The following is a 21,798-nucleotide window of genomic DNA, read 5'->3' as shown; positions in this document are numbered from 1 at the left end:
GGGGTGGGGTGAGTGGATGGGGGCGGGGGGGAGGTTGACTTTTTCCCACCCAGATCTTTTAAAATGGAAGCAAAAGAGACTCATGTCGGTGTTTTGAAGTAGTGCAGTTGAACACTAGATAAAGAAGCATGAGGAGGAGCCGGCCGCTGCAGTCCCTGCTCTGTGGTTCCCATCTCACTGCTGTGCAGGAGCCTCTTGTAGATGGCAAGGCTTTACTGCCTGCATTTCAGTTTCGAACAAGTGCCTGGAATACCGTTCTGTGTTCTAAAATGTGAAGGTTTGGGAGTTATTTGTAGTCGGAAATGCAGCATTCAGAAACTCGGCTGCTGCTGCCCTTTACATTCTTGTTTAAGTGGACAAATGCAGCCGTGTGACTCAGAACAGTTCCCACATCGCCTACAAGTTTCTCCCTGTATTTAAAGGCTGTTTTTCTCCAGATTGCTGTGTGAAGAGTTGTGTACATTACTTGAAATTCCTGGTAGCACACTGGCATTTCATGTGAGATACTTTCCTTTTATGTGATGTTTTGTAATGTTTTCCCTCCTCAGTTGTTTTGATTAACGTGTAATAAATCAATTTTTAAAATCCAGTACCTGATTTTTTTTAAACCGTGTTGGCAGTTTGAGGTTTTTTGGCTTTATTTGCCCGTGAATCACGTTTTACACGACGAGTAGCATGTGTGAGGACCTTCCTCGGCTCCCCCTGCCGCACCGCGCGGGAAGTACCTCATAGGCTGCCGCCTCGGGGGCGGGACGATTCCCTTTCGTTTCTATGGAAACCAGGGGACGCTGATCTCGAGTGACAGCTCCGCTGGCCAGTGCGGAGGAGGCGGACAGCCAATGGGAATCGTGATGGCGGCCGGAGGCGGGAGCCAGGCGGCTCGCGGTGATGGCGTAAGCAGCGCGACTCAGAAGTCCTCGGGGTCAGCGGGATGGCGGCCGCTGTGGTTCTGAATCCGGCGCTGCGGTGCCCGTTGGGGCGGTACGGAGCGCTGAGAGGCCCTGCAGGTACGGAGCTGCCGCTGCCTGCTGCCGGAGCCTTTCGCCTGACCCCCTACAGCCGGGGCCGGGCGGCAGAGCCCGGCTCACCTCTGTCCCTTCCGGCAGGTCGCCGCGGAAGGTGGCCTTGCCCCGCCGAGGGGGCGTCCCCGAGGCCCTGCAGCACGAGGTCGGCTCTGGACGGCATCAACAAGGCCGTCGTGGATCGCATCATCCGCGTGGACCACGCCGGGGAGTACGGCGCCAATCGCATCTACGCCGGGCAGATGGCCGTGCTGGGCAGGTCGGCTGCGGGGCCGTTCATCCAGGTGCGTGGGAACTGAGCCCTTCTGGTTTGCGTTGCGCTGCCTGGTTGTAGTGGAGAGTTTAACTCGTTGGGTCTTTGCTGTCGTTTGGCTCTGTTGCAGCAAATGTGGAATCAAGAAAAAGAACACCTGAAAAAGTTTAATGAGTTAATGATTGCTTACAGAGTCCGACCTACTGTCTTATTGCCTTTTTGGAATGTAGCAGGCTTTGTTTTAGGTGAGTTTGTGCTATTGTTGCTGTTGTTGGTTTTGGAAGTCTTCACATGCTTAAATTATTCACATCGTTTCAGATTTCACTCTTTGTATACGTTTGGTGCTGCAATCACAGGGGCTGGAAGCGCTCTGCTTGGAAAGAAGGGTGCGATGGCTTGCACGGTGGCAGTGGAAGAGAGTATATCAGACCACTATAACAACCAGATCCGAACGCTGATGGAGGAAGATCCAGAAAAGTACAAAGAACTGATGCAGGTATCTGTGGCTTGGAAGGGATGTAAGAAATTCATTAAACTTCATCATATGACTTTTAAAATAGTGCACCAATCTGGATTTCCAGCATCTCTCAATTCTGTTCTATAGAATCCCAAAGTCAATAGAAGTTTTAGGATAAAAGATGGCTCTTCCTTCAGCAGCACTCAACACTGTTGAGCAGCAAATTAAAACATACATTAGACTAACTTCAGCATGCTTTCCGTGCTTCATTGCTCCCCTTTTCTCTGGGAGAAGTGGGACTTAATTGTGGTTACTTTTAATTGAAAGAAAGGGGTTAGGAGGGAGAAAAGGGAAAACAGTGATGACATAATCATATCCAGCATAAGCAGAATGTTACTATGTGAGTCTAGTTTTGAACACTGCTGAGAGGAAGAAAGGAGCTAGTGTTTGTTAGCTCTGCAAGGGAATTATTTCCCAGCTGCTTTAGGTGTTGCACTGGGCTGTGCTCCTGTATGGTGTTCATGAAGGGCTGACCTCAGATATTGCAAGTTCAGCTCATTTGTGGTAGGAGCTTACTTTACAGCTTGTGTATACAGTTCTAGTTCTTTGCCGAATGTTACCGTGTTCAGCTGTGTCTAGTTTAACATGCTGACAAGTCTGCTTCTATCCAAATTACATTTGTGTTACAGGAGTAATACCTTATGTAACCAGATTGTGCTGATGTGCATAAGGAAAATATTGCCTATGATAATAAGGGCTGGTATCTGAGTGCAAAATATAGAGGAAGGAGTTGAAGACTTGGAGAAGCTTCTGAGAGACCTGGGCTTGCCCTGGTGCACACAATGAATGACAGACTGTGGTTCTATATTCAGCTGCCTTGACTTTTCTGCAAAGTGGACTTACTAATTACTTGCTGTTTTTAAAGATAATAAAGCAATGTCGGGATGATGAACTGGAGCACCATGACGTTGGGCTTGAGCACGATGCAGAGAGAGTAAGTACAGCATTAACTAATTGGTGCTGCTCTATTTCAGATAAAGCTCCATCCTGCTAAGTACTTCTAATTTGTTATTCTTTGTTTTACAGGCACCGGCTTATTCTGTATTGAAGGCGGTAATACAGCTTGGATGCAAAGCTGCAATTTATTTATCAGAAAGAATTTAGTGATATTTTCCATAATGCTTGCAGTAATAAACTGTGAAATGAAAATGTATAGAAGACTAATCTTTGTTTTTATTCAGACTTTTAACGTTTTCTTAATTGAGCATCTGTTTCAACCACATCTGATTTGGTCACTTTGAGGACCTGCACAAAAATCGACACTTGAGTCGTTTGGGCTGAATGTGAACAATGGCAGAATTGGCAGAAACTGCTCACAAGGTGGCAGTAAAATATGTATGTATTAACATACAGACTGTGGGTGTGTATTGCATACATATCTGCACACATGAACACAGTACGTTTTCTATTGCCTTCAACTTTATATATACTTAAAGTTGGAGCTTATTAGCTCATTTTAAAATTGTCAATATTGAATAAGTAGGATAGTTTTAAATTGCATTTTCAGGGTAAGTAAAATGAAGCGAGCGCTTCTGTTCACTCTGCAGAGATTGGTTACTATAAGATTCTGTTTTAAGCTTTGCCAACTTATTCATTTATTTTGTCTCAGTTCTTGATTTTTTTTGTCTTCCTTTGACTCTGTTCTCTGTGTGCAGAGAAGTAATGGGTGTATGAAGCAGGTGGAGAGAGCAACTTGGAGCCCCCTGTGCAATTGCACTTAATATTCTCTTATGGATTTCAAGTTTATCTTCCTTTGGTTCCAGTCTTCAGTGGCACTCAATATTGAAATGATTTCTGCATGCTTTCTGCTGGTATCCTTCCTTGGAGCAGTAGAAATGCCCAAGGCAGAGATCTGTGTATCTGCCCTGTTAAACTCTAACCAGAGATGATAAAAATACAGCAATGGAATTAGTATGTTGTAAACTGGTAGGGATGTAAAATATTTTCTGTGTAACTGCATCTCCTGCTTCTTAGGTCTTAAAAACTTTCTAGTCAACACTTAGAGGTTCCTGACAGAGGCAGGAATCCAAGACCTGCGTATGGGAGCGTGGCAAGGTTTCAGACAGCACGTAATTCACATACAGCTCTGATTCTATGTTTCCGAGGAGCTCTTTTGGTATGTGTAGCTACTGATAAGTGTCGAATTGGTCATGAAAGGATTATTTTCCTTCTTTTCCTGAAGGAGGTTAGACTGGAGGCTAAGTCTTTAATGCAAAAACTGCTGCACTATTAATTAAACTGGCATTTTGTAAGTTATTAGAGAATAATTTCTATCAAAACATTACAGGACTGGTCTGACTGTACTTAAACTGCAAATGTTATTTGCATTGTCTAAACGATGTAGCATTTGGTTCTGTCTCTGACTGATTTGCCCATCCACTGGAACAACTTCAGGAACTCCAAAGCCAAATGGTTGGTTGCACAGGGGCTGCATAACAACAGGGGAACTCTAAGGGAGTCTCATTTTTCTTGTCTCACCCTTGGACAGTTGTGAGCAATGTGCATGTCAGTCTGAATTTATTAAAGGGAGATCATATTAAAGTTGACCAGTGCTTTGTGCATGAGGTCTCTATTTCCTTGCCTTAATTACCCTTAAGCACTGATACGGTGGAATATTCCTGTATTATCTGAATAAGTACGAAAGAATGATTAATTAAAGTGGCTAATGAGGTAGCAAGAACACGAAATGCAGTTGTTTAAGTCATGGAGTTTATTAATTGAGTTTTAAGTAATACTAAAATAGCCAGCTCTGTGCCATCCATTGCTTAGGTCAGGACTGGATGCCAGGCGATGCTGGTGGCAGCTGGTCCTATAGGGGTTAATGGCAGGACGAGGCTGAAGCACATCTCTTATGCAAGGCTGTTATCTTAGTGACTCCCAGTCAACTCTGCTCTGGCTCAGGTTGTGCTGCCGAAGGAAAAGGAGCCTGGTCAGACTGTTGTGCAAAGCAATGATGGTTCTGCATGTTCATCTGTGACCCTTCAATCCCAGACAGCTGCATGCGTGGTCTGGCTGTGGTCAGCATGTGTTGATCCACGATGCCACAGCTGAGTGGGGCAAAGATCCAGCCTGTATCTGCAGTTGATATAATGATGCTGACATACACTGAATAGACTTTGTACCACAAGTTATGTAAAATGGGGCTCATAAGATTGTTTGGCAGAGAGCTAAATCATTGTCTGAGATGATAAATATTGCTGGTACAAGACAAATGTCAGACATAATGGGCTTGAGCTTTGTCTGGACTGAATCTGTGTGGCTCACTTGGGTGTAAGAGAGTGAGACTGGCTGCAGCTCAGTTGGAGAGATGGATTGCATTTGGTAAAGCTTGTTGGCATGTATGTGTGGAGTTGTGAGCCAGTGCTGGGTAATGGAATCAGCAGGTCATCAGAACAGGTTTGGTGGTAACAAGTCTCTAAAACTACATTAGAAGGAAGATTTTAGAAGAACAGAAAGAATTTCTTAGCAGCGTGATTGTGTTAATCAAAGACAAGTTTATTCCATATTAATAAAACGTCCAATTATCATGAAGCAGGAATCGTGACCTATTTTTTGTGCTATTGTTTCCAATATTTTTCAAGATGTCTTTCTGTTTTATGCTGTATTTCAGTAAATGTAACGTTCTGTTGGTTTCCTGCTCTCATTCATTAGCTCCGAGCGAATGGCAGTGTAAGGATGTGCAGAAATTGATGATACATCTTGAAAATAACGTCATAACACCCAAAGGGGAGCTGTGATGGGGGGAAGGAGTCTGGAAAGCAGAAGGTATGAGAGTAACTGAGACCCATGGTTCTGCTCAGCCTAGAGAAGAGGAGGCTGTAGGAGTCCTTATGGTGGCCTACAGCTCCTCACTGGGAACACAGGGCAGTGCTGAGCTCTGGTCTCGGTGCCCAAGAGAAACATGTTGGGGACTGCTGAGCACAGGAAGGTCAAGAACAGCACATTCCATTGCTAGGAGCACCCAAGTGCTCCTACAGAGCGGGCAGGTGAATTTCCTCAATGTTGGTGCTCCCCAGCAGTCATTCTGGCCTGGGCCTGGGCTTCCCAAAGCCCCGCCAGGTGCTCTAGCACCTCCCTTTTTCATATCCAGCCTCCTACTGAAATAAATATTTACATTTTGCCTCATCCATCCTGACTTGGCTACAGTGATTCCCTGGTGTGGTGCTTTGGACACCATCCTGACTGCAGACCTGCAGCTCCTCACTGGCTGCAGACTTGATGCCTGTAGTGAGGCAGTTCTGCAAGTGCAGCTGATGGCTCATTGCATTTCCAACCCATGAGCTGGCTACTAACCATGGCTGTGTGCTGTCTTCCCCTCTTACCTACCATCCCTCCTGGTTCTGAATTTGGGCAGGAAAAATGCAACTTTTTAAATGCAAGAACTATCAGCTCTTCAAATCCTCCCACCCAAATATCAGAGGATTCTTTGCTAATGAGAAATAATTACATCTCAATATTAAGCGACACAAGTTGTTGTTTACATACAGCGTGAGAATCTAGCAAGATATCAGACATATGTTTAAGGGGATTATGCACGCGAAGTGATTTCTCTTGTCAGAGAGCTGAGCCTTGCAAAGGAAAATGACAGATACGTGTGTTTATAGGCAGGCTCTGGATCTGGTTGTATTTGCTTATCATTTCTCATAAACGCAGATACATGCAGCACGAGTACTAATACAGCATAAGCTGGAACATATGCTCCCCTCCAGCAGCTGTGGTGTGAATCCTAACACTCATGGGATGCTTCAGTTTTGTGACCAGCAAGAGGATTTGTGCTGGTAAACTGACACAAAAACTTGGAGCTTTCCTATGGGCTGTTGCACAATCCATTGGGAAATCCCAAATGGAGAAGGTGAAGTACAGCCCAGCTTTCAGCTTGTGTTGTTGGCAAACTTTAGCAGCCGTCTGGATCTAGCTGTCACATTGCTTGGCCATAATGCTACAAAAGTGTTGGAGTATGAAGGCTTATGTCATATCATGGCTCTGAAGTGACCTGTAGAAGTCTTCCAGTGCTTCAATATTTCTTTCTGGGTCACTTCAAAGCTGTAACTTGCAGTACTTTTATCTCAACACCTTGTAGAAACTCCTTGAAAACCACATCTGGTTATTCCATATGAGCAAGCATTTTTTTTTTACTTGGACTGGATTATTATTTATTTGATTGTATATTTACAGTTCATCTCCTCTCCAGTCAACAACTCCTTCCTGTGAGCTCTACTGGAGGATGCTTTTCCATCGCAGTGACAGCAGAACCTCACCCACATCCCCTTTCCATCCTGCTGAGATGGGTAACCTGGCTGCTGAATGCACCATTTGCAGGGAGCGAGAGAGCAGAAGATGGAGCACATTCCTAGAAGTAAAGCAGGAAATGAACCACAGCTGTGAACCAGCTGACTGTAAAGGCCATTCATGTTCCATCTTGGTCTCAGGGATGCAGCCTGTGCAGTGCCTGCAGTTTCAGTGGCTCAGCTTCTCACTTGCACCTGTGTGAGATAAGCAGGACAGCTTGCATTTTGCAGCTCCAGGGAGCAAAGATGATGCTTTCTGTATGGTAAGTGGAAAAAAAATTGATGTAAATTAAATTAGATCGAATGTGAAAGATGATCCTACCTCTGTTCAAGTGGTTGGCACTGTACTAATAAGGAAACCTATGACACCAGATGTAAAAATAGCTGTTGTTTAATGAGCTAATCTGACTAGCCTCAAACAAAACCAGGAATATGCTGCACATGCTGTATTGCTAATATGGTAATTGTGTTGCTTTTTATCGATCTGGGAACATTTAATCTTAGTTAAAGGGCTCAGCCTGAGAAATTGGTGTGGAGGGATGCTGAGGAGAGACCAGCTCTGGCTTTGCAGGCACGGTTTTGTCTCCGGCACTGCAATATCTTTATAAATAACTACACCTGCAGACATCTCCTGTGCCAGGCGATGTGCTGCTTGACAGGATGGGGTAAAGGGTTAGGAACAGGCTTCCTCAAGCTCCCTTCATGTCCCAGCCTTACAGAACGCGTGCTGTTGGGGCAGAACATCTGCCTTTTCTGCCCTACTTGCAGTGTGACTCCCTTGCACTTTTTGTTTGCAAAACAGAAGTGGGTTGGTTTGTTTGTCTGGCAGCAGTCAAGGTGATCAGGATCACTGAGGAGCTGGTTTTGCTCTTTAACACCAGGCTTTCTGCCAGGGTAAAATTGTAAATGCTAGTGGAAGGGGTTTATGCACACAGCAGTGAAAGTGAGAAACATTTCTACCTGCCTTATGAGAAGTTGTGGTTTTGAATGTGGGAAAGAACGGGTGATGCTCAGAGTATCCGACCGGGTTCTGACCTTTGTGCTTCTGAGCAGAGAGAGGCAGCAGGGCAGGGCTGGTCTGGGGACACCAATGGGAGCTTCCCTGTATGAAAACACACAGTCAAATGGCACAACAGCCCCAAACTGGCCTAACGAAACCATTATCATCCTCATTTCAAAGACTCTGCTTTAACCAGCAAATTAGAAGTCAGCTATGCCATCAGTTTTCATTAGTTTTGCAAGTTATGGTGCATCTCAGACAGAAGCAAATACAAGTTTAAGTGGCGTGCCGTTAATTAAGCTAAACCATCTCAGTCAGTGATTAAATTTCCCTTTCAGCACACACGTATTGAGGCTGTGTCCCCAGCAGCAGCAGCAGCCTCAGCTCCTGGGAGGGTTCACAGCTTGTTGGGCAGAGCTCGGTGTGCAAGCATTTCTTAATGCACATGGGGTTTTTTGTTTGTGTTTTATTTGCTAGCTGGAAACATAAAGATGTAATGGGCAAGTATAAAAGCTCATGGGTTTCTACTCTAAACAAGTCCATGAGAGCTCTAAATGAAACCTGCTAAGCTGGAGGTGAGCCCACCGGTGCTTGTGCTTTTCAGCAGTGCATTTCTGGCTATAGTAAAGATCAACTTGGCCAAGAGGTTGTTTGTAAGAATTATTCAGGAAGCCATCCTTCTGCAGCAAGGAAATCCTGTATTGGGCTATATGTGGTTCAGGGAAGCTGGGTCTGCCTGCAGGCTATCTGGTTCAGAGGTGTTCCACCCAGCTGATAGCTGCTGAGCAGGCAGGCGGAGGTGGTGAGAACATCCCTCTTAATAAATAGAAAATATCTTAAGAAAGGACATGTAACAACAGTCCTACGCACCCAAACTCCTGGATATCCCAGACATGCTCTGGAGGCCTGGGCTGCTCAGTCTAAGAAAGGACTTCTGTCTCAGGGAGGTGGTGGAAACACTGTGCTGACACGGCACCTGTGTGTGCCTTCTGCTGCTGCTTCTCCCTCCTCAGGTAGTGAGCTCCCTGCCCTGTCTGCTCTTCCCACACCTCAGGCAGGGTCTGGCATGCTGTAGCACTGACATCTCGGTTACACACATCCATGAAGTATCACTCACTGTGGAAAACTTAACGGGTGCTACCTTTCCAACATGTCCTTTTGCATCCACAAACCTCTGGGAATATCACATGGATGTTATGTACTGGGATGTCCGTTTTTAGCTCAGTGTTGTACATGATTAAGTATAACGCTATTCCATATTTAGTGAACAGGATATCCTGGATATGAGGCATTCAGAGTGCTTAGATAATATTTAAACAATGGGTGATTTAAACAATGGTAGTAAAAATCACTGTTGTGCATTCTCTCTATGATCTTGAGGTCGTGGTTATTCGTGTACAACCTGCCATTCTTTTGGAACACACAGTTGTAATAAAATACCTCTAAGGCTTTTATTCTTTTATTCTTTTATTCAGAAGGAAAAAAACAATAGAAAGGTTATTACTTAAGTGGGGGGGGGGGGGGGGGGAGGGAGAAGAGCATCAACAGTATAATTTTCCTGCAAGTATATTTATTTTAACCCAAACAATGAGCTGTTACTTCTTTGGGAGAGGCAGAAAACATATCTGACAGCCACCTCAGATAGGAGTGCATTGCATGGGTCCATCTCCCACACAGTGACCTACCACTGCTCCTTATTCTCAGGTTCAATCTGTTCTTGCTGCCTGAAACAAGAGGAGCTCGTACTTCAGACAAGATAACATGGTTTGTTTATTTTCCTCTGTGACTGTAAAATGCGGAGTACTGATAGGATGTAATAACATGGATGAGCTGCTTTCATTGCAAAGCAGACAGTCCCAGTGGTGTAATTTTGGTAGGATTGGAACGGTGGGTAATGAGAAATGACACTTCTTGCTATTCGGTAACTGGAAGTAGTTTTGTGTTTGACCCCTTTATTTCTGGTACAGCAGCCAGAAATGTTGTTAGCCTGGGGGACTGGGGAGATGGAGTCACTCTTTAAATGGCAATTTCCAAGTAAGGTCTTGACAGCAAAACTGGGCAGTTACTCATCCCTATCAAGTCTCCAACACCTGACCTATTCAGTGTTTTGTCCAGAGATCTGCCCTGTGCTCACAGCATGCTGAAGCAGCCTAGGTTCTGCAGACAGGCCACTGGCCATCCTTCACCAGCCCAGGCTCCACTGTTCTCCCCTTGCTGCTGGCTGAAAAGGTGAGAGAAGTCAGGCTGGTAATTTAAACCACGGAGATAAAAAATCAAAGTTGTGAGCTAACTCTGGTCCTGACTTTGGTGTTGTGGTTATTGGAGTACAACCTGCTGTTTGGCAGCTTGACTGAGCCTGGGAGACGTAAGGTGTGCGCTGAGCCCCAGCTTGTGCTCCCCTGGAGTGGCTGCTGGAATACTGCTGTCAGCCCCGGCTCATGTCCCACATCCTCAGGTGCTGTCTGGATTTCCTCCAGCCAGAAGCTCCCTATACAAGGCTGTGGGGGACTGCAGCTTTCCCCATGTGCAGGTCCTGCTGTGATGCCGGCCGTGCTGTGGAGCTCCAGGCCCCAGCACAGCCCTGTCACCTCCTGCAGACGTGGTGGTGTGTCTGCTAAGCACAGTGTGCAGCTCATCACATCAGCTCTGTGTGAGGAGAGAGCAAAGGCTGGATCCAAAGCTGGTGTGCTGTTAGCAAGAAGCAGAAGCTAGTAAGAATTGAAGCTGTGGGCCAATAGGTTCATACAGTTCAGTGGTATTTTTCAATATAGCATCTTAAAGGATGGGTTTCATACCAGCACAGATGTGCTTTCTAAACATTTTTGCTTTGGTTGCTTGTGAAGTAATTCACTTTGCTTGGCCTTGGTTCCCTGCTTCGACTGCTCAGGGGGCAGCATTGTGGCTGCTCAGCTGAGTGCTTTCTGCGAAGCACAGCTTGATGCACTTGAAGTAATGGTTTGTTTCGTATGAAGACAGATCACCAAAACAAACACTTGCACAGCCCATCTCTTGTGCTCAGCTCCTTCATATAACTCCTTCCTTCAGCTGCAACCACATCCTCAGTGTGCGGGGTTCAATCTCCTGCCTACAAGCACTGCTCCTTTACCTTCACAGGGCCTCTGGCAACACTGTGCAGATGTTATGTAGCACTGATTCCATCACCCTTAGAGAAACCAGGACCCGATGCTTATAGATGCTTCTTCAGCTTCAGTAAACAGCTTCGAAGCCCAGTAAGCGTGTACTGAACAGAGCAGCACCAAGGACGAGGCTCCCATCTGCACTGACATCAGGATTACAATCTCCTATTTGTCACAGAATCTCAGCTTACGGGACGTTCTGCTGCCTGGTACCAGAGCGAAGGGCAGCACGCACGGCTGCAGCAGCCATGTCTGTGCGGTGCTGCCACGGAGCAGCGCTGGGGCGGCCGCACCTCGGGGCTCCGTGCTCTCGGGCAGCGACGGCGTCGCGACGGCAGCGGGGTGACACCGCGGCAGCCGTCATGGGAAAGGGCCCCGCGCGGCACAGAAGGCGCTTCTTCGAGGTCCGGAACGTGCCTCGGCCGTAAGGACGCGGGTCGCGGAGGGAACCCCGATCCCCGCGGGGCGCCCCGCAACGGCGGCTCCGAGGCCCGGGCCCGGCGGGAGGCGTTGGGCGGCGCCCTCCCCGCCCCGCTCCGCTCGCTGCCGGCCGCCCTCGGGAGGACAACACCCCCGGCCCTGGCGGCGCGGCCCGGCCCGCGGCATTTCCTCTGAGCTCACTGCGGCTGACGCGGCGCCGCTTCCCTCGGAAGAGGAAGGAGAGAGGGAGCCTCGCGGCGGCGGGCGGCGGACTCACGGACTCGGCCCCCTGGCCTTTGGGCGGGCGGCGGCGCTGGGGGCGGCCGGGGCGGAGGAGAGGGCCGGCGGCGGCGGGGGCCGGCATGGATCGAGCCCCCGCCGCGCCATGGCCGCCCGCCTGCCGGAGCCGAGCGCCTTCTGGCCGCTGCTGACCTGCGTGTGCACCGCGCTGCTCTGCCTCTGCCAGGCCCTGGGGGGACGAGCGGCGGCGGCGGAGGGCGAGGAGGAGGAGGGCGCGGCGGAGGCGGGTTCGGTGCCGCTGCTGAAGGGCTCGGCGCTGCTGCTGCTGGGCTGCCTGCTGGCTCGATGCTGCGGCTCGGCGGGAGGCGGCTCGAGGCCCGGCGGGAGCTGCGGGCCGTCGGCGGCGCGGCGCGGCGCCTTGGAGGGCTTCCACGCGCGGCAGCTGCGGCTCTCGCCCCACGTGCTGGGGCACAGCAAGGCGCACGTCGGGCGCGTGGTGGCCGAGCTGGTGCGCGCCGCTAAGGCGCAGGGGCTGCAGCCCGGCCCGACGGCCCTCGGCCTGCGCGGGGACTTCGTGCGCGTCGGCAGCGCCTACGAGCAGCACAAGGTGCGCAGCCCCGACTGCTTCGACGTCCTGGTGCCGCTCCGCCTGCCTGGGCGCCTGCAGCCCGAGCCGGGCCGCGCCGCGGGGCCCGTGCCGAGCGGAGCCTTCGTCTGCGGCCTGCGGGCGCCCGAGGGGGCCGGCTGGCCGCGCCGCTACCGGCCCTTCGTGGAGAGCTTCTGCGCGGAGCCGCAGGGCCGCCCCCTGCTCTCCTCGGCGCTGGTGCTGCGCTGGTTCCAGGGCCGCCTGCATCGCTGCCTGGGCGCCGTGCGCTACCGGCTGCAGGAGCGCTGCCGCATCAGCCTGGCCGTCTGCCCCGGCCGGCCGCCTACGCTGCACATCCGGCCCTGCTCCGACTACGTCTGCTGCCACATCTCCATGGCCGTGCGCCTCATCCCCGCCATCCCGCTGGGCGACGCGCTCTACCTCACGGTGCCGCCCCACGACGTGCCGCCGGCCGGCCCGGCCCACGAGGCGCTGTGGGGCCTCAACACGTCGCGGCACGAGCAGCGGCTGCTGGCCTGGCTGAAGGAGCAGGCCCCGGCCTCGTCCTGCCACCTGAAGTGCCTGCAGCTCCTCAAGGGCCTGCGGGACCTCCGCGGGCAGGGCCTGGAGGAGCCGTTCTGCTCGCTGTGGGGCCGGGTGCTCTCCTCATACGTGCTGAAGACGGCCCTCTTCTCCCTGATGCTGCACGGGCCCCTGGAGGCCTGGGACGAGCGGTTCCTGGTGGAGCGCCTGGAAGACCTGGTGATGTACCTCAGGGACTGCCTGCGCAAGCAGACGCTGATGCATTTCTTCCTGGGCAACACCAGCCTCCCCGAGGCCGTGGCAATGCCCAGGTTCCTCAAGGAAGCCGCCCCGGTGAACCTGCTGTCCGCCTTCGATGGACCCACGCTGGACCTGGCTGCCTTCCAGCTGCTGTACACCTGGAGCCAGGTGCCACACCTCATCAGGACGTACAGCAGAGCCCGCTACCTGCGGCCAGCTGCCTGCCGGCACGGCGCTGAGACACGGCAGGAGCTGCCCGGGGAGTGAGGGAGCAACGTGCGCCCAACTGCCCACAGTGGGACCTGCTGAGGAGATGCTCTGTGGTGTTACCCCCGACCTGAGGAAACTGGGAAACTGAAGGCTGAGACTTCAGGAGATGGCGATAGATTCTGTTTTAACTGGCATCGTGGTGGGATGTTCGTGGGAGAATTACAGCGTCTGTGAGGAAGTGCCTTAGTAGGGAAGCATTACTTTTGGATGGTTCAAACTGACAGTTCTGTAAATCCATCTTCAACTTGACCTTAGTGGAAAAACTGACCTTTTCTGAGATGTGATTTTTAGGGTACAAAATCCATTTGGGATTTGAAAATCCCGTGAGCACAAACAAAACCTCTTACTGTGCCAAGGTGCTCTTAAAAGGAGACGAGCATTGGAGCACAGGTGTTGGTCACAGTCTGAAATGCTCAGTGACATGCTTTACAGGATGTCTTACATCCTGTGTGATGTAAGGCATCGTGCTGAATGGGAATGTAATGAGCATCTTAAAGCAGAACTAGGGGGAGAAGTGAAACTTCTGATGATAGCATGAAGAATCTATTTGTGCATTTCTGTGTTAAATGAAGGTTGTGCTGGAGGATTGAAATAACAGAAAAAAAAAAAAGAAACAAATAGCACTTTATTTTCACAAAGGCCTTAATTTTTGGATAATTGGCTGCACTAAATGCTCACTTTGGAGAAGGCATTACTATTTTATTAAAGGGGTGATGTTTGAGTCATCCTCAGGAAAACCTTCTTTATACAGAAATACTCTGGGGTGGATTTTTTTGTGGGTTCTCGTTTTTGAGACGTGTTGAGAGTGATGTTCTCGTCTGTAATGTGCTGACACGAGGACCACCAACAACACAGACTTTCTGTTAGCTTTGGAACCAGCCTTCAAACCATCCACGTCTCACTGATGTGTTCTGCCTGCTGTGCCCCTGTGCCCTCCAGGAGCAGTTTGGTGGCTTGTTGGGCTGCCACCATCCTCCTGCCTGTGCCGCTGTTTTGACCAAATGACCTGATGGGATTTTTCTAGCGCTGAGCAGATTGTTATCTTACTGTGGGGAGGAAGAAGTAAAATATTTCAGGGTACTCAAAAATGGTGCAGCACTTATTCATGGTACAGTGAAACAGCCTTTGGCTCCCTTGGTCTTGGTTGTGAGGTTCAGCTTGAAGGAGTGCTTGGGCTGTCAGCCTCTACATGATGTCCTTGTCTCGGGGGTGACATGTAGGGCTGTACCACAGCTGCTCTGCTCCTGGCCCACTATGAGACCCTCATGTCTCCCAGGGTGTCAGCAAATGTAGAGTTCCAAATCTTTAAGTGAAAATATAGGGTAACTGAATTACTGATGCTCAGGAAGTCGCACATGTGCTTCATTACCCCCATTCTGCATCCTAGGTGAGCACTCTGAAATGGATTGTAGATCATGAAATGTAACCCCTGGGATGCTTCAGGATGACTTGAAATTACTAAGCCGCTCCGCCTCTCCCTGATGTACATACTGGTGTGCTTTACTCACAGCTGTGTGCAACAAAGCACAAAACGTTTGTAAGATCTACAAAGCTTTATACAGATCTATTTTTCTACATGGAAACACTCCCCAGGCAGATGTTTGCCTGCTTCTGTCTCTGTTTTTTGTAACTGTACTTGCAGTCTTATTTTCAGGTAATTATAGACAAGGTCAACCCGCCAGTTGGGTTATTTTTATATATGAAGCACCGTGCTTCTTTCTCAAAAACAAACAAAACAAAACAAAAGAATAGTGTATTTAAAGGTAGTGTTGATCAAATTCATGTTCTTTGCACGTAGTATTTAAGGCTAAGTAAGCTGCCTTGGTTGCCTTTTTGTAGCAGACCACATGTGCTATTTTTGCAGACTCGTGTTATTCGGTGTTTGAAATGAACGCAGGGCTGTGGTCAACGCCATCGGATCTTCAAGGACTGGATAAGCAATCCAGGGCATTGTGGCTGCCTGCACACCCAACAGAAACACTCCAGCTCTTCATTCTGACATCACAGCCACTTCAGCTGGCTGATGGTTTGTTCTCATCGTTGTGCATCCCTCTCTCAGGAAAGTAATCCCTTCTGTGAGAGGGATGCACGCTCGGTGTGTGTTCTGTACTGGTGGAAGGCTGTAAGGCTGCAAACTTTGTCACTGAAGTGCAGTCACCTACAGGAAAAGTTGGTTGTGTTCAGGCAGTTCTTGGCAAGGGGAGATGGCAGAGATGTAGGAGTGGGTTAGGCAATGGGAGTTGAGAATAGTGGCAAGTTGTCAGTGAAGATGCACCGAGCTGAAGGATGCGAGGATGAGGCTGGAGGAGATCTGAAAGTGAGGCAGACCTGGAGCAAGGAATAAGCGATTTAACTGGGTGTTGTTTGGCTGTATTTCCAAAAAGGTTGAATCCATCTGTGATGAACAGTTAGGCAAAAACTCACTTCATTAAGCTGCAGAGGCTGATACCCTCTGAGTTCTTGCTCAGCGAGGAATTTGGAGTTTATGATGGCTGGTGGCAGAAGATAATGTGTGTTTGCTTTAGCCTTGGTTTGGGCAAGCTTTCCCAAGGCACCATGTGCATGCTGTTGGACCAACCTGCAGCTCTGTTATGCAATTGAGGCATTACGTGTATCTTCTTTATTTAATGTTGGGCAGACATTCATGAATACAGTTGGCAGAAGGAGCTGATAGAAGTTGGGTTCTGTTCGAACCATGGCAGCTGTCGTAGTGGCTGTAGTGTCTTGGTGCTTTCACAGAGCCCTGTCTGCAAGGAGGAGTGCAGGGCATTGACCTGCAGGAATCCCTCCTCCCAGCAAGCAGAGCTGCAGCCACACAGCAGCGTTCTCAGCATGTATGTGCTGTGCAGTAAGGTCAGCACTGTGCTGTTTTCAGTGTGCAAGCTGAAATGAGATTTGGAAGAAAGAGCGTGTTGCTTAGCACTGATGTGGGCTGTGGGTTCTCTTTATCTGCAAGCTAATTTTACAGAGCTGTTGTGCAAATGAAATTGTTTCTATTGAACACTGAGGAGTCGCATTTGTAAAAGATTAAGTTTATTTACCAAAATGCATCCGTGTGGCTTCTTTTTGTCTTGAAGAATCCTATGTGTTTTGCAAGGGCATAATTTCTGACCTGATTAAATGTTTCAGAAACATTCCTCCGCTTTTAATTTGAATCTGCAGAGTATTGTACATTTTACATGTCTGTCTGCAATGGATGTTTTTGGTACAACTACTTTTTGCTGGTTAATAATTAGACCAAAGATTAAAGTGTTCAGCTGCTATTTCTTTTTTTTTTTTTTTTTTCTTCCACGAAGTGTTAATAGGCTCAAAATGTCCATTTTAAGGCATTCTTTTCCTATTTAATACCAAACTACATTTGCACTTTTGTTGTTTCCATGAAGTTGGTGTTCTTATTTTAATATTTCACCGTAGTAATAAACAGCTGTTGTAACGCATCCGTGCCTCGAGATTTAAATCCCTTCGTGTTGTTTTTCTCTTGTTGTTTAGTAAAAGCAACTTGCGAGCATGAAGCTTTCTCTGAAGGTTTATGTGCTCTGTAGGAGGAGAACACTGCAGCCGCAAAGCTATGTTGAGCCAGGAAGTCCACGCCTTGGAGCTGTGCAGAGATACGGGAAGAGAGCCAGGAGTGCTGAGTGTGTCTGGCAGGGACAGTGGTGGGCCAGCAGGAGCTGCATGAATGGGGCAGCAAGTTACCTGTCCTTTGCTGCTCTTCGGTAAGGTGCCGAAATCTCCTATTTGTAGCTTATGCTAATGCTCCCTATTGAAGAATGGAATAGCAGCAAGATCTCCTCTTTTTCAACCATTAAATTAAAGCTGTGCTGAAGGTAACCATCTCCAGACCTTTGTGTGCCTGCCTCCTACCTTCAGACAGGGGCTTCTCTAGGAGGGGCAGCAAGAATTTTAGAGTTCTGAGAATGTCCAGCTCAAGGGGCTTCTCACTTGTAAAGGTTTAAGAAGGATCAGTTTTTACTGTCAGCACTCAGCCACCGCACTCAGTGCCGGGGAAGTACATTCAGGTCTTTACCTCTTTAATAAAAATGATCTCAGACGAATGTCTTCCTTTAGAAGCAACAACAGCCCTCTTTGCAGCATTTCTCTGCTTGAAACCTGGGTTTCCATTAAGCAGAAAATCATCAAAGAAACACGGGAGTTTCTTTTAGTGATAAATCTGTTATTAACCAAGAACTAACTGGCCTAAGGACTTGTATGTGTGGTGTTCAAAGAAAAAACTCTTTGCATCCAACTCATTGGATAAATTGTTTGAAATCTTTCCACTCCTGTGCAAATACCTCCCTTGTAATGCAGCCAAGGTCAGTGGTGAACTGCTGATTAAGTACGGCTAATGCAAGTTAAAGCTGCCTGGAGGGGAAGGACTCTTGTGCGTGCATCTGATTTTCACAGGGCTGCAAAAAAGTTCAGCTAGAAGAAACATGCTTTACGAGGCTGTGTTATTTCCCGTGTCAACTCTTTAAATATCTGCCTGTTCGGTTTTCCCTGAGGTAAGTGCAATTCTGGCTGATGATAACTAACTGGCAGAGCTGGCAGGAAAGCAGCTTGTCCCAGCTGCGCTGTGCTGCTCACACAGGAGGTGGCCATTGACACAAGGTCAAGGAGTTTGCGCCCTGTGGCTGTGTGGGCTCACCCACCCTTGGTGCTCTCTGGTGCTCCCCTCGCAGGTCTGGTGGCTCAGCACCCCAAAGTCAGCAGGCCATGGGGCTGCCTGTAGGCAGAGCTGCCTTTACCATGTGTCACCATCTTGCACTTCTCAAAGGCACGGTGTGGCTGACACGCTGCCTCTGCTCCTGTGTGTGTCTGCGGGGCCCTATTTTAAAGCTGTAGCCAAGAACTGGCATATTTGCAACCACTTTACAAGAGAATCAGAGAATCATACTATTAAATCAGCAATAGAGCTATAGATAACATATGCTCTGTATCTGCACAACAGTCTGTTAGTACTCACATAACAACATACGTGCCAAACTCCAAAAGGTTGTTAAAAATGCATATGTATCAAATGCCATTGCATGGAAGTTTTCTGCGTTAAGGAAGCCGTACTTTTTCCATGTGCAGGATAGCAATACTGATTCACAGCCTTGGAAAATTTCTGTGTGCTCAAGTTACAGATCTGCATTTCTTGAAGCCCATGGCTTTTTTTCCCCCCTAACCAGGACCGAAGTTGTGTACAGAACAGTTGGTTCTCTGGCTTGGGCTGGGCATGATAAGGGCTTGGAAGAGCTGTCATGGTACTAATGGGCTTCTACAGGTTTCTCTCCCTCCTGCAAAGAGTTCACACCATAATAAAAGAGATGGAAGGTAAGGAGTTGGGAAGACGGTGGCAATGTGTGACAGCTGGCACCAGTGGAAATGCAGCCCCTCCAGCCGGGCTCACACACGCTGAGGGGTGCTGCGATGTTTCCTGGTTCCTGCTGGCACGCAGAGGCAGCGGCCGTGCTTCGTGTGAGCTGTGCTGGAGCAGAGCTGCAGAGGAAGTGACTCATCCCTCTGTGCTGTGCAGCGTGCTCAGGGATACACCACTGGGCTTCTTGGAAATGCAGCTGCAGGCCTGCTTTGGGGCAGCGAAGCAGCAGAGGCGCATTATAGAGCCTCACTTGGTATCACTGCGCTGTGCTGCTGCAGGCAGCGAATCCCAGGGCACTGTGCTGTGCTCAGAGGGGTGGGCTGCTGCTGCTGGTGGCTGTAGGGAGCGTGTCAGCGCGGCTTTGGAGCAGCTTGGTTTGTCTCGTACTGCTGGAGGCTCGCCTGAGTGTGACTGGAAAAGGAGAAATTCGCTCATCGTAAGGATTCTGAATCGTGGGCACTTCTCCAAAACGTGTTTCTGTTCTGGGGCTGAAGGTGTTTTCCCAGAAGCTGTCAGAGCTCACCAGCCCTCTGCGCCCTGCCAGAGCCAATGAAAAGGGCCAAACGGTTTAAAAAATAATAATAAAACCGAGTGGAGGGAGTTGAGGGAAACACAGCACCATCAGAAAGGCTCTGGGAAGCCAGTGAGCCCCCATCTCTGCTTTTATGTCGGTGTGGTCTTTTCCAGAATGCTGTGGGCACGTGGGAATGCTCTGGTTAAGGCAGCTGGGAGGCATGGCACTATGCAGTACAGCCTGGTGCTGAGTGCTGATAGTGTTGGTCCCTCTCTGTGTCTCGGTGCTGCCCTTGCAGGGGGTGACCAATTAAAGTGGATTGGCCTTAATTGTAACATCTGCTGTGAGAAGGCAGCAGTTCTTGGTGAGGATTCAGCAAATCACATACAGTCGGTCTTCAAATCCTACAGGAGCTTAACGCGTTTAGGAACAAAGCGAGTCTCAGACAGAGCTCTTGTATCTGCCAAAGGATGATGCTGGGTTTTTTCTTTTTATCTCTTTGCTTATGTGAGTAACAGCGCTTTAAGCTCTTCTCTTGAAAACCCGCAGCGTTCACAGGGGCACATGGGGCACCTAATGTGCTTTCAACGCTCAAATAATTCTTCAAGGAAGATCGTTAAAGTCTTCCAAAACGATCCCTTTGTTAAAAGGCAATTAAAGGCTAATTAAAATGAGATGCTGTGGGATGAAATTAGTATCCGACTTGGAGTGACAACAGGATCACCCATGTAGAAGGGCTGGGGGTCAGATGGGCCTAAAGTGCAGGGCAGGAGGATGGGGCAGGGGTGGCTTTGCGGCCATGGCAGCTCATGGCTGCCTGCAGAAGGTTCTGCCTTGCTGGAAGAAGTGGCAGCATTTCTGAGAGCTGGCTGGGGTTGGCACAAACCTCTTTGCACAGCGTGTCAGGGCTTGGGCTTCTGAGGAGGAAGGTCCTGATCTGAGGGTCTGTTCTCTGCTCTGCACTGTGTCCTGGTGTGGGCGCTGCTCCCAGCCTGTTGGTGGGGGGACATGTTCCCCAAAGCCTGGGGAAGGGCTGCACTAACACCAAGTTCTCTTTGGCCGATACTAGTTATTTAAAACAAGATTTTCACATCAAACGGCTCAGGGAGCCCCGCGGTTTGAGTGTCTGTTGGATCACAGCTGGAGTATCTACTTGTGCTCAGTATGTACGAGCGTAGAGCTATTTTATTTGAACAAAAGCTCTCGGTGGTTAGCAAACAGAGTTGTCCTGGGCTTTCTCCTGCTCCCTACCTCTGCCCTGTAGCCTGTGAGCTGAGGGGCTGCTCTGGCGCAACAGAGCAGTGCTGTGCTGGGAGCGCGCAGATGGCAGAGTAACTGTGGGTGGATAGCACTGCTCTGCCTGAAAGCAGGGTCTGTGTGTACAGCAGCATGTGCCCCAGCTGCTCTGTCACGTTTGCTCCTCAAGAGCAGCCAGAGCTTGTTCTCAGCAGATTTCCCACCCCTCTGATGGGTTGGGATGTGCAAAGGAGGCAGCAGACAAGCAGCTCCCTTCTTCTTCCAGCGTGGCATTTTCATAACCTTCAATGGCATCCTGGAGGAGCGGGGGCAGGATGGCGACTGCGCTCTGCCTGCAGCCACTCTGCTTCTCCCACTGGGGAAATCCAGGGTGAGGTAATGCTCTTCTTCCTCCTTCTTGGAAACTGCTGTGTTGATCTCCAGTTCAACACCATGTAACTGCTGCTGTCTGCACCATACAAACGTGGGTCTACAGTCAGACCCCAGCAGCAAGAATGAATTTCCTCACCTTGGTTTTAGCAGCTCCTGCAGACTGTTGGACATGAGGTTGGCTCAGCTGATAATGGAGACAGGTTTGCCTTCAAAGCATGGGCCCATCAAATCTACTGTGTGATGCTGTATTTGCTCATTTGCTTAATGAGATGGAGAAAACACACATAATGGTCTCTGCTGGTGTGATGGCATGATGGTAAAAGAAGGCTTTTGCAATAAAATACATCCTGCCCTTTTGAACCTGTTGAAATATGGAATAGACATGTGCACATCTGTGCAGATGATGATTTGGTGTTTGCCAGTCAGTGATCATCAGCCTATCTCTGTAGCTCTTCCTTCACAGCTCAGAAGCTGGTTTCATTGCTGTTGATTTTGTGCAGCCCTTAAGCAGTCTCTCCCCTTCTGTTTTGGTCATTTGCTTCACATCTTAAAAGCTTTTCTCTTAGCAGCCCTGTTTAAGTGCTTTGGGATGACTTTTGCTGTGTTTTACAGCTGCGCTGCCCCAGGGCTCTGTTAGAAGCCTTGCTGATTGAGTTGAAGGAATCGTGTTGGATCACATCTGTTTCTGTGCTAACTTACGTCCCTAGGTGGGAAAGGAGAAAGCAGCAGATACCAATTTGCTCACACGAATAGGAAAGAAACATTTTAAGATGTGTC

At 49.0% G+C, this 21,798-nt stretch overlaps 2 protein-coding genes across 2 annotated transcripts; both read left to right on the top strand.

Annotated features, from left to right (window-relative positions):
* Positions 1–870: 870 nt before the first annotated feature.
* On the top strand, positions 871–5,419 carry COQ7 (coenzyme Q7, hydroxylase). Its single transcript, XM_072349215.1, has 6 exons — positions 871–1,007; positions 1,107–1,306; positions 1,406–1,520; positions 1,632–1,771; positions 2,658–2,726; positions 2,819–5,419. The coding sequence occupies exons 1-6, from the start codon at positions 932–934 to the stop codon at positions 2,894–2,896; spliced, it is 678 nt and encodes a 225-aa protein (XP_072205316.1). The 5' UTR covers positions 871–931; the 3' UTR covers positions 2,897–5,419.
* Positions 5,420–11,896: 6,477 nt separating this feature from the next.
* On the top strand, positions 11,897–16,796 carry ITPRIPL2 (ITPRIP like 2). The gene has a single exon (XM_072349483.1). The coding sequence runs from the start codon at positions 12,023–12,025 to the stop codon at positions 13,511–13,513; it is 1,491 nt and encodes a 496-aa protein (XP_072205584.1). The 5' UTR covers positions 11,897–12,022; the 3' UTR covers positions 13,514–16,796.
* Positions 16,797–21,798: the final 5,002 nt, after the last annotated feature.

The sequence above is a fragment of the Excalfactoria chinensis genome, chromosome 14 (assembly GCF_039878825.1).
Source record: "Excalfactoria chinensis isolate bCotChi1 chromosome 14, bCotChi1.hap2, whole genome shotgun sequence".
Lineage (NCBI taxonomy): Eukaryota > Metazoa > Chordata > Aves > Galliformes > Phasianidae > Excalfactoria > Excalfactoria chinensis.
The sequence above is the reverse complement of the archived record's forward strand: the minus strand, read 5'-3'. Positions and strand labels throughout refer to the sequence as shown.

Coding starts and splice junctions, on each gene's coding strand:
- ITPRIPL2 (XM_072349483.1), top strand. CDS start 12,023: ATGGCCGCCCGCCTGCCGGAGCCGAGCGCCTTCTGGCCGCTGCTGACC.
- COQ7 (XM_072349215.1), top strand. CDS start 932: ATGGCGGCCGCTGTGGTTCTGAATCCGGCGCTGCGGTGCCCGTTGGGG. Junction 1,307..1,405: donor CTGCGGGGCCGTTCATCCAG/GTGCGTGGGAAC, acceptor GCTCTGTTGCAG/CAAATGTGGAATCAAGAAAA. Junction 1,772..2,657: donor AGTACAAAGAACTGATGCAG/GTATCTGTGGCT, acceptor CTGTTTTTAAAG/ATAATAAAGCAATGTCGGGA.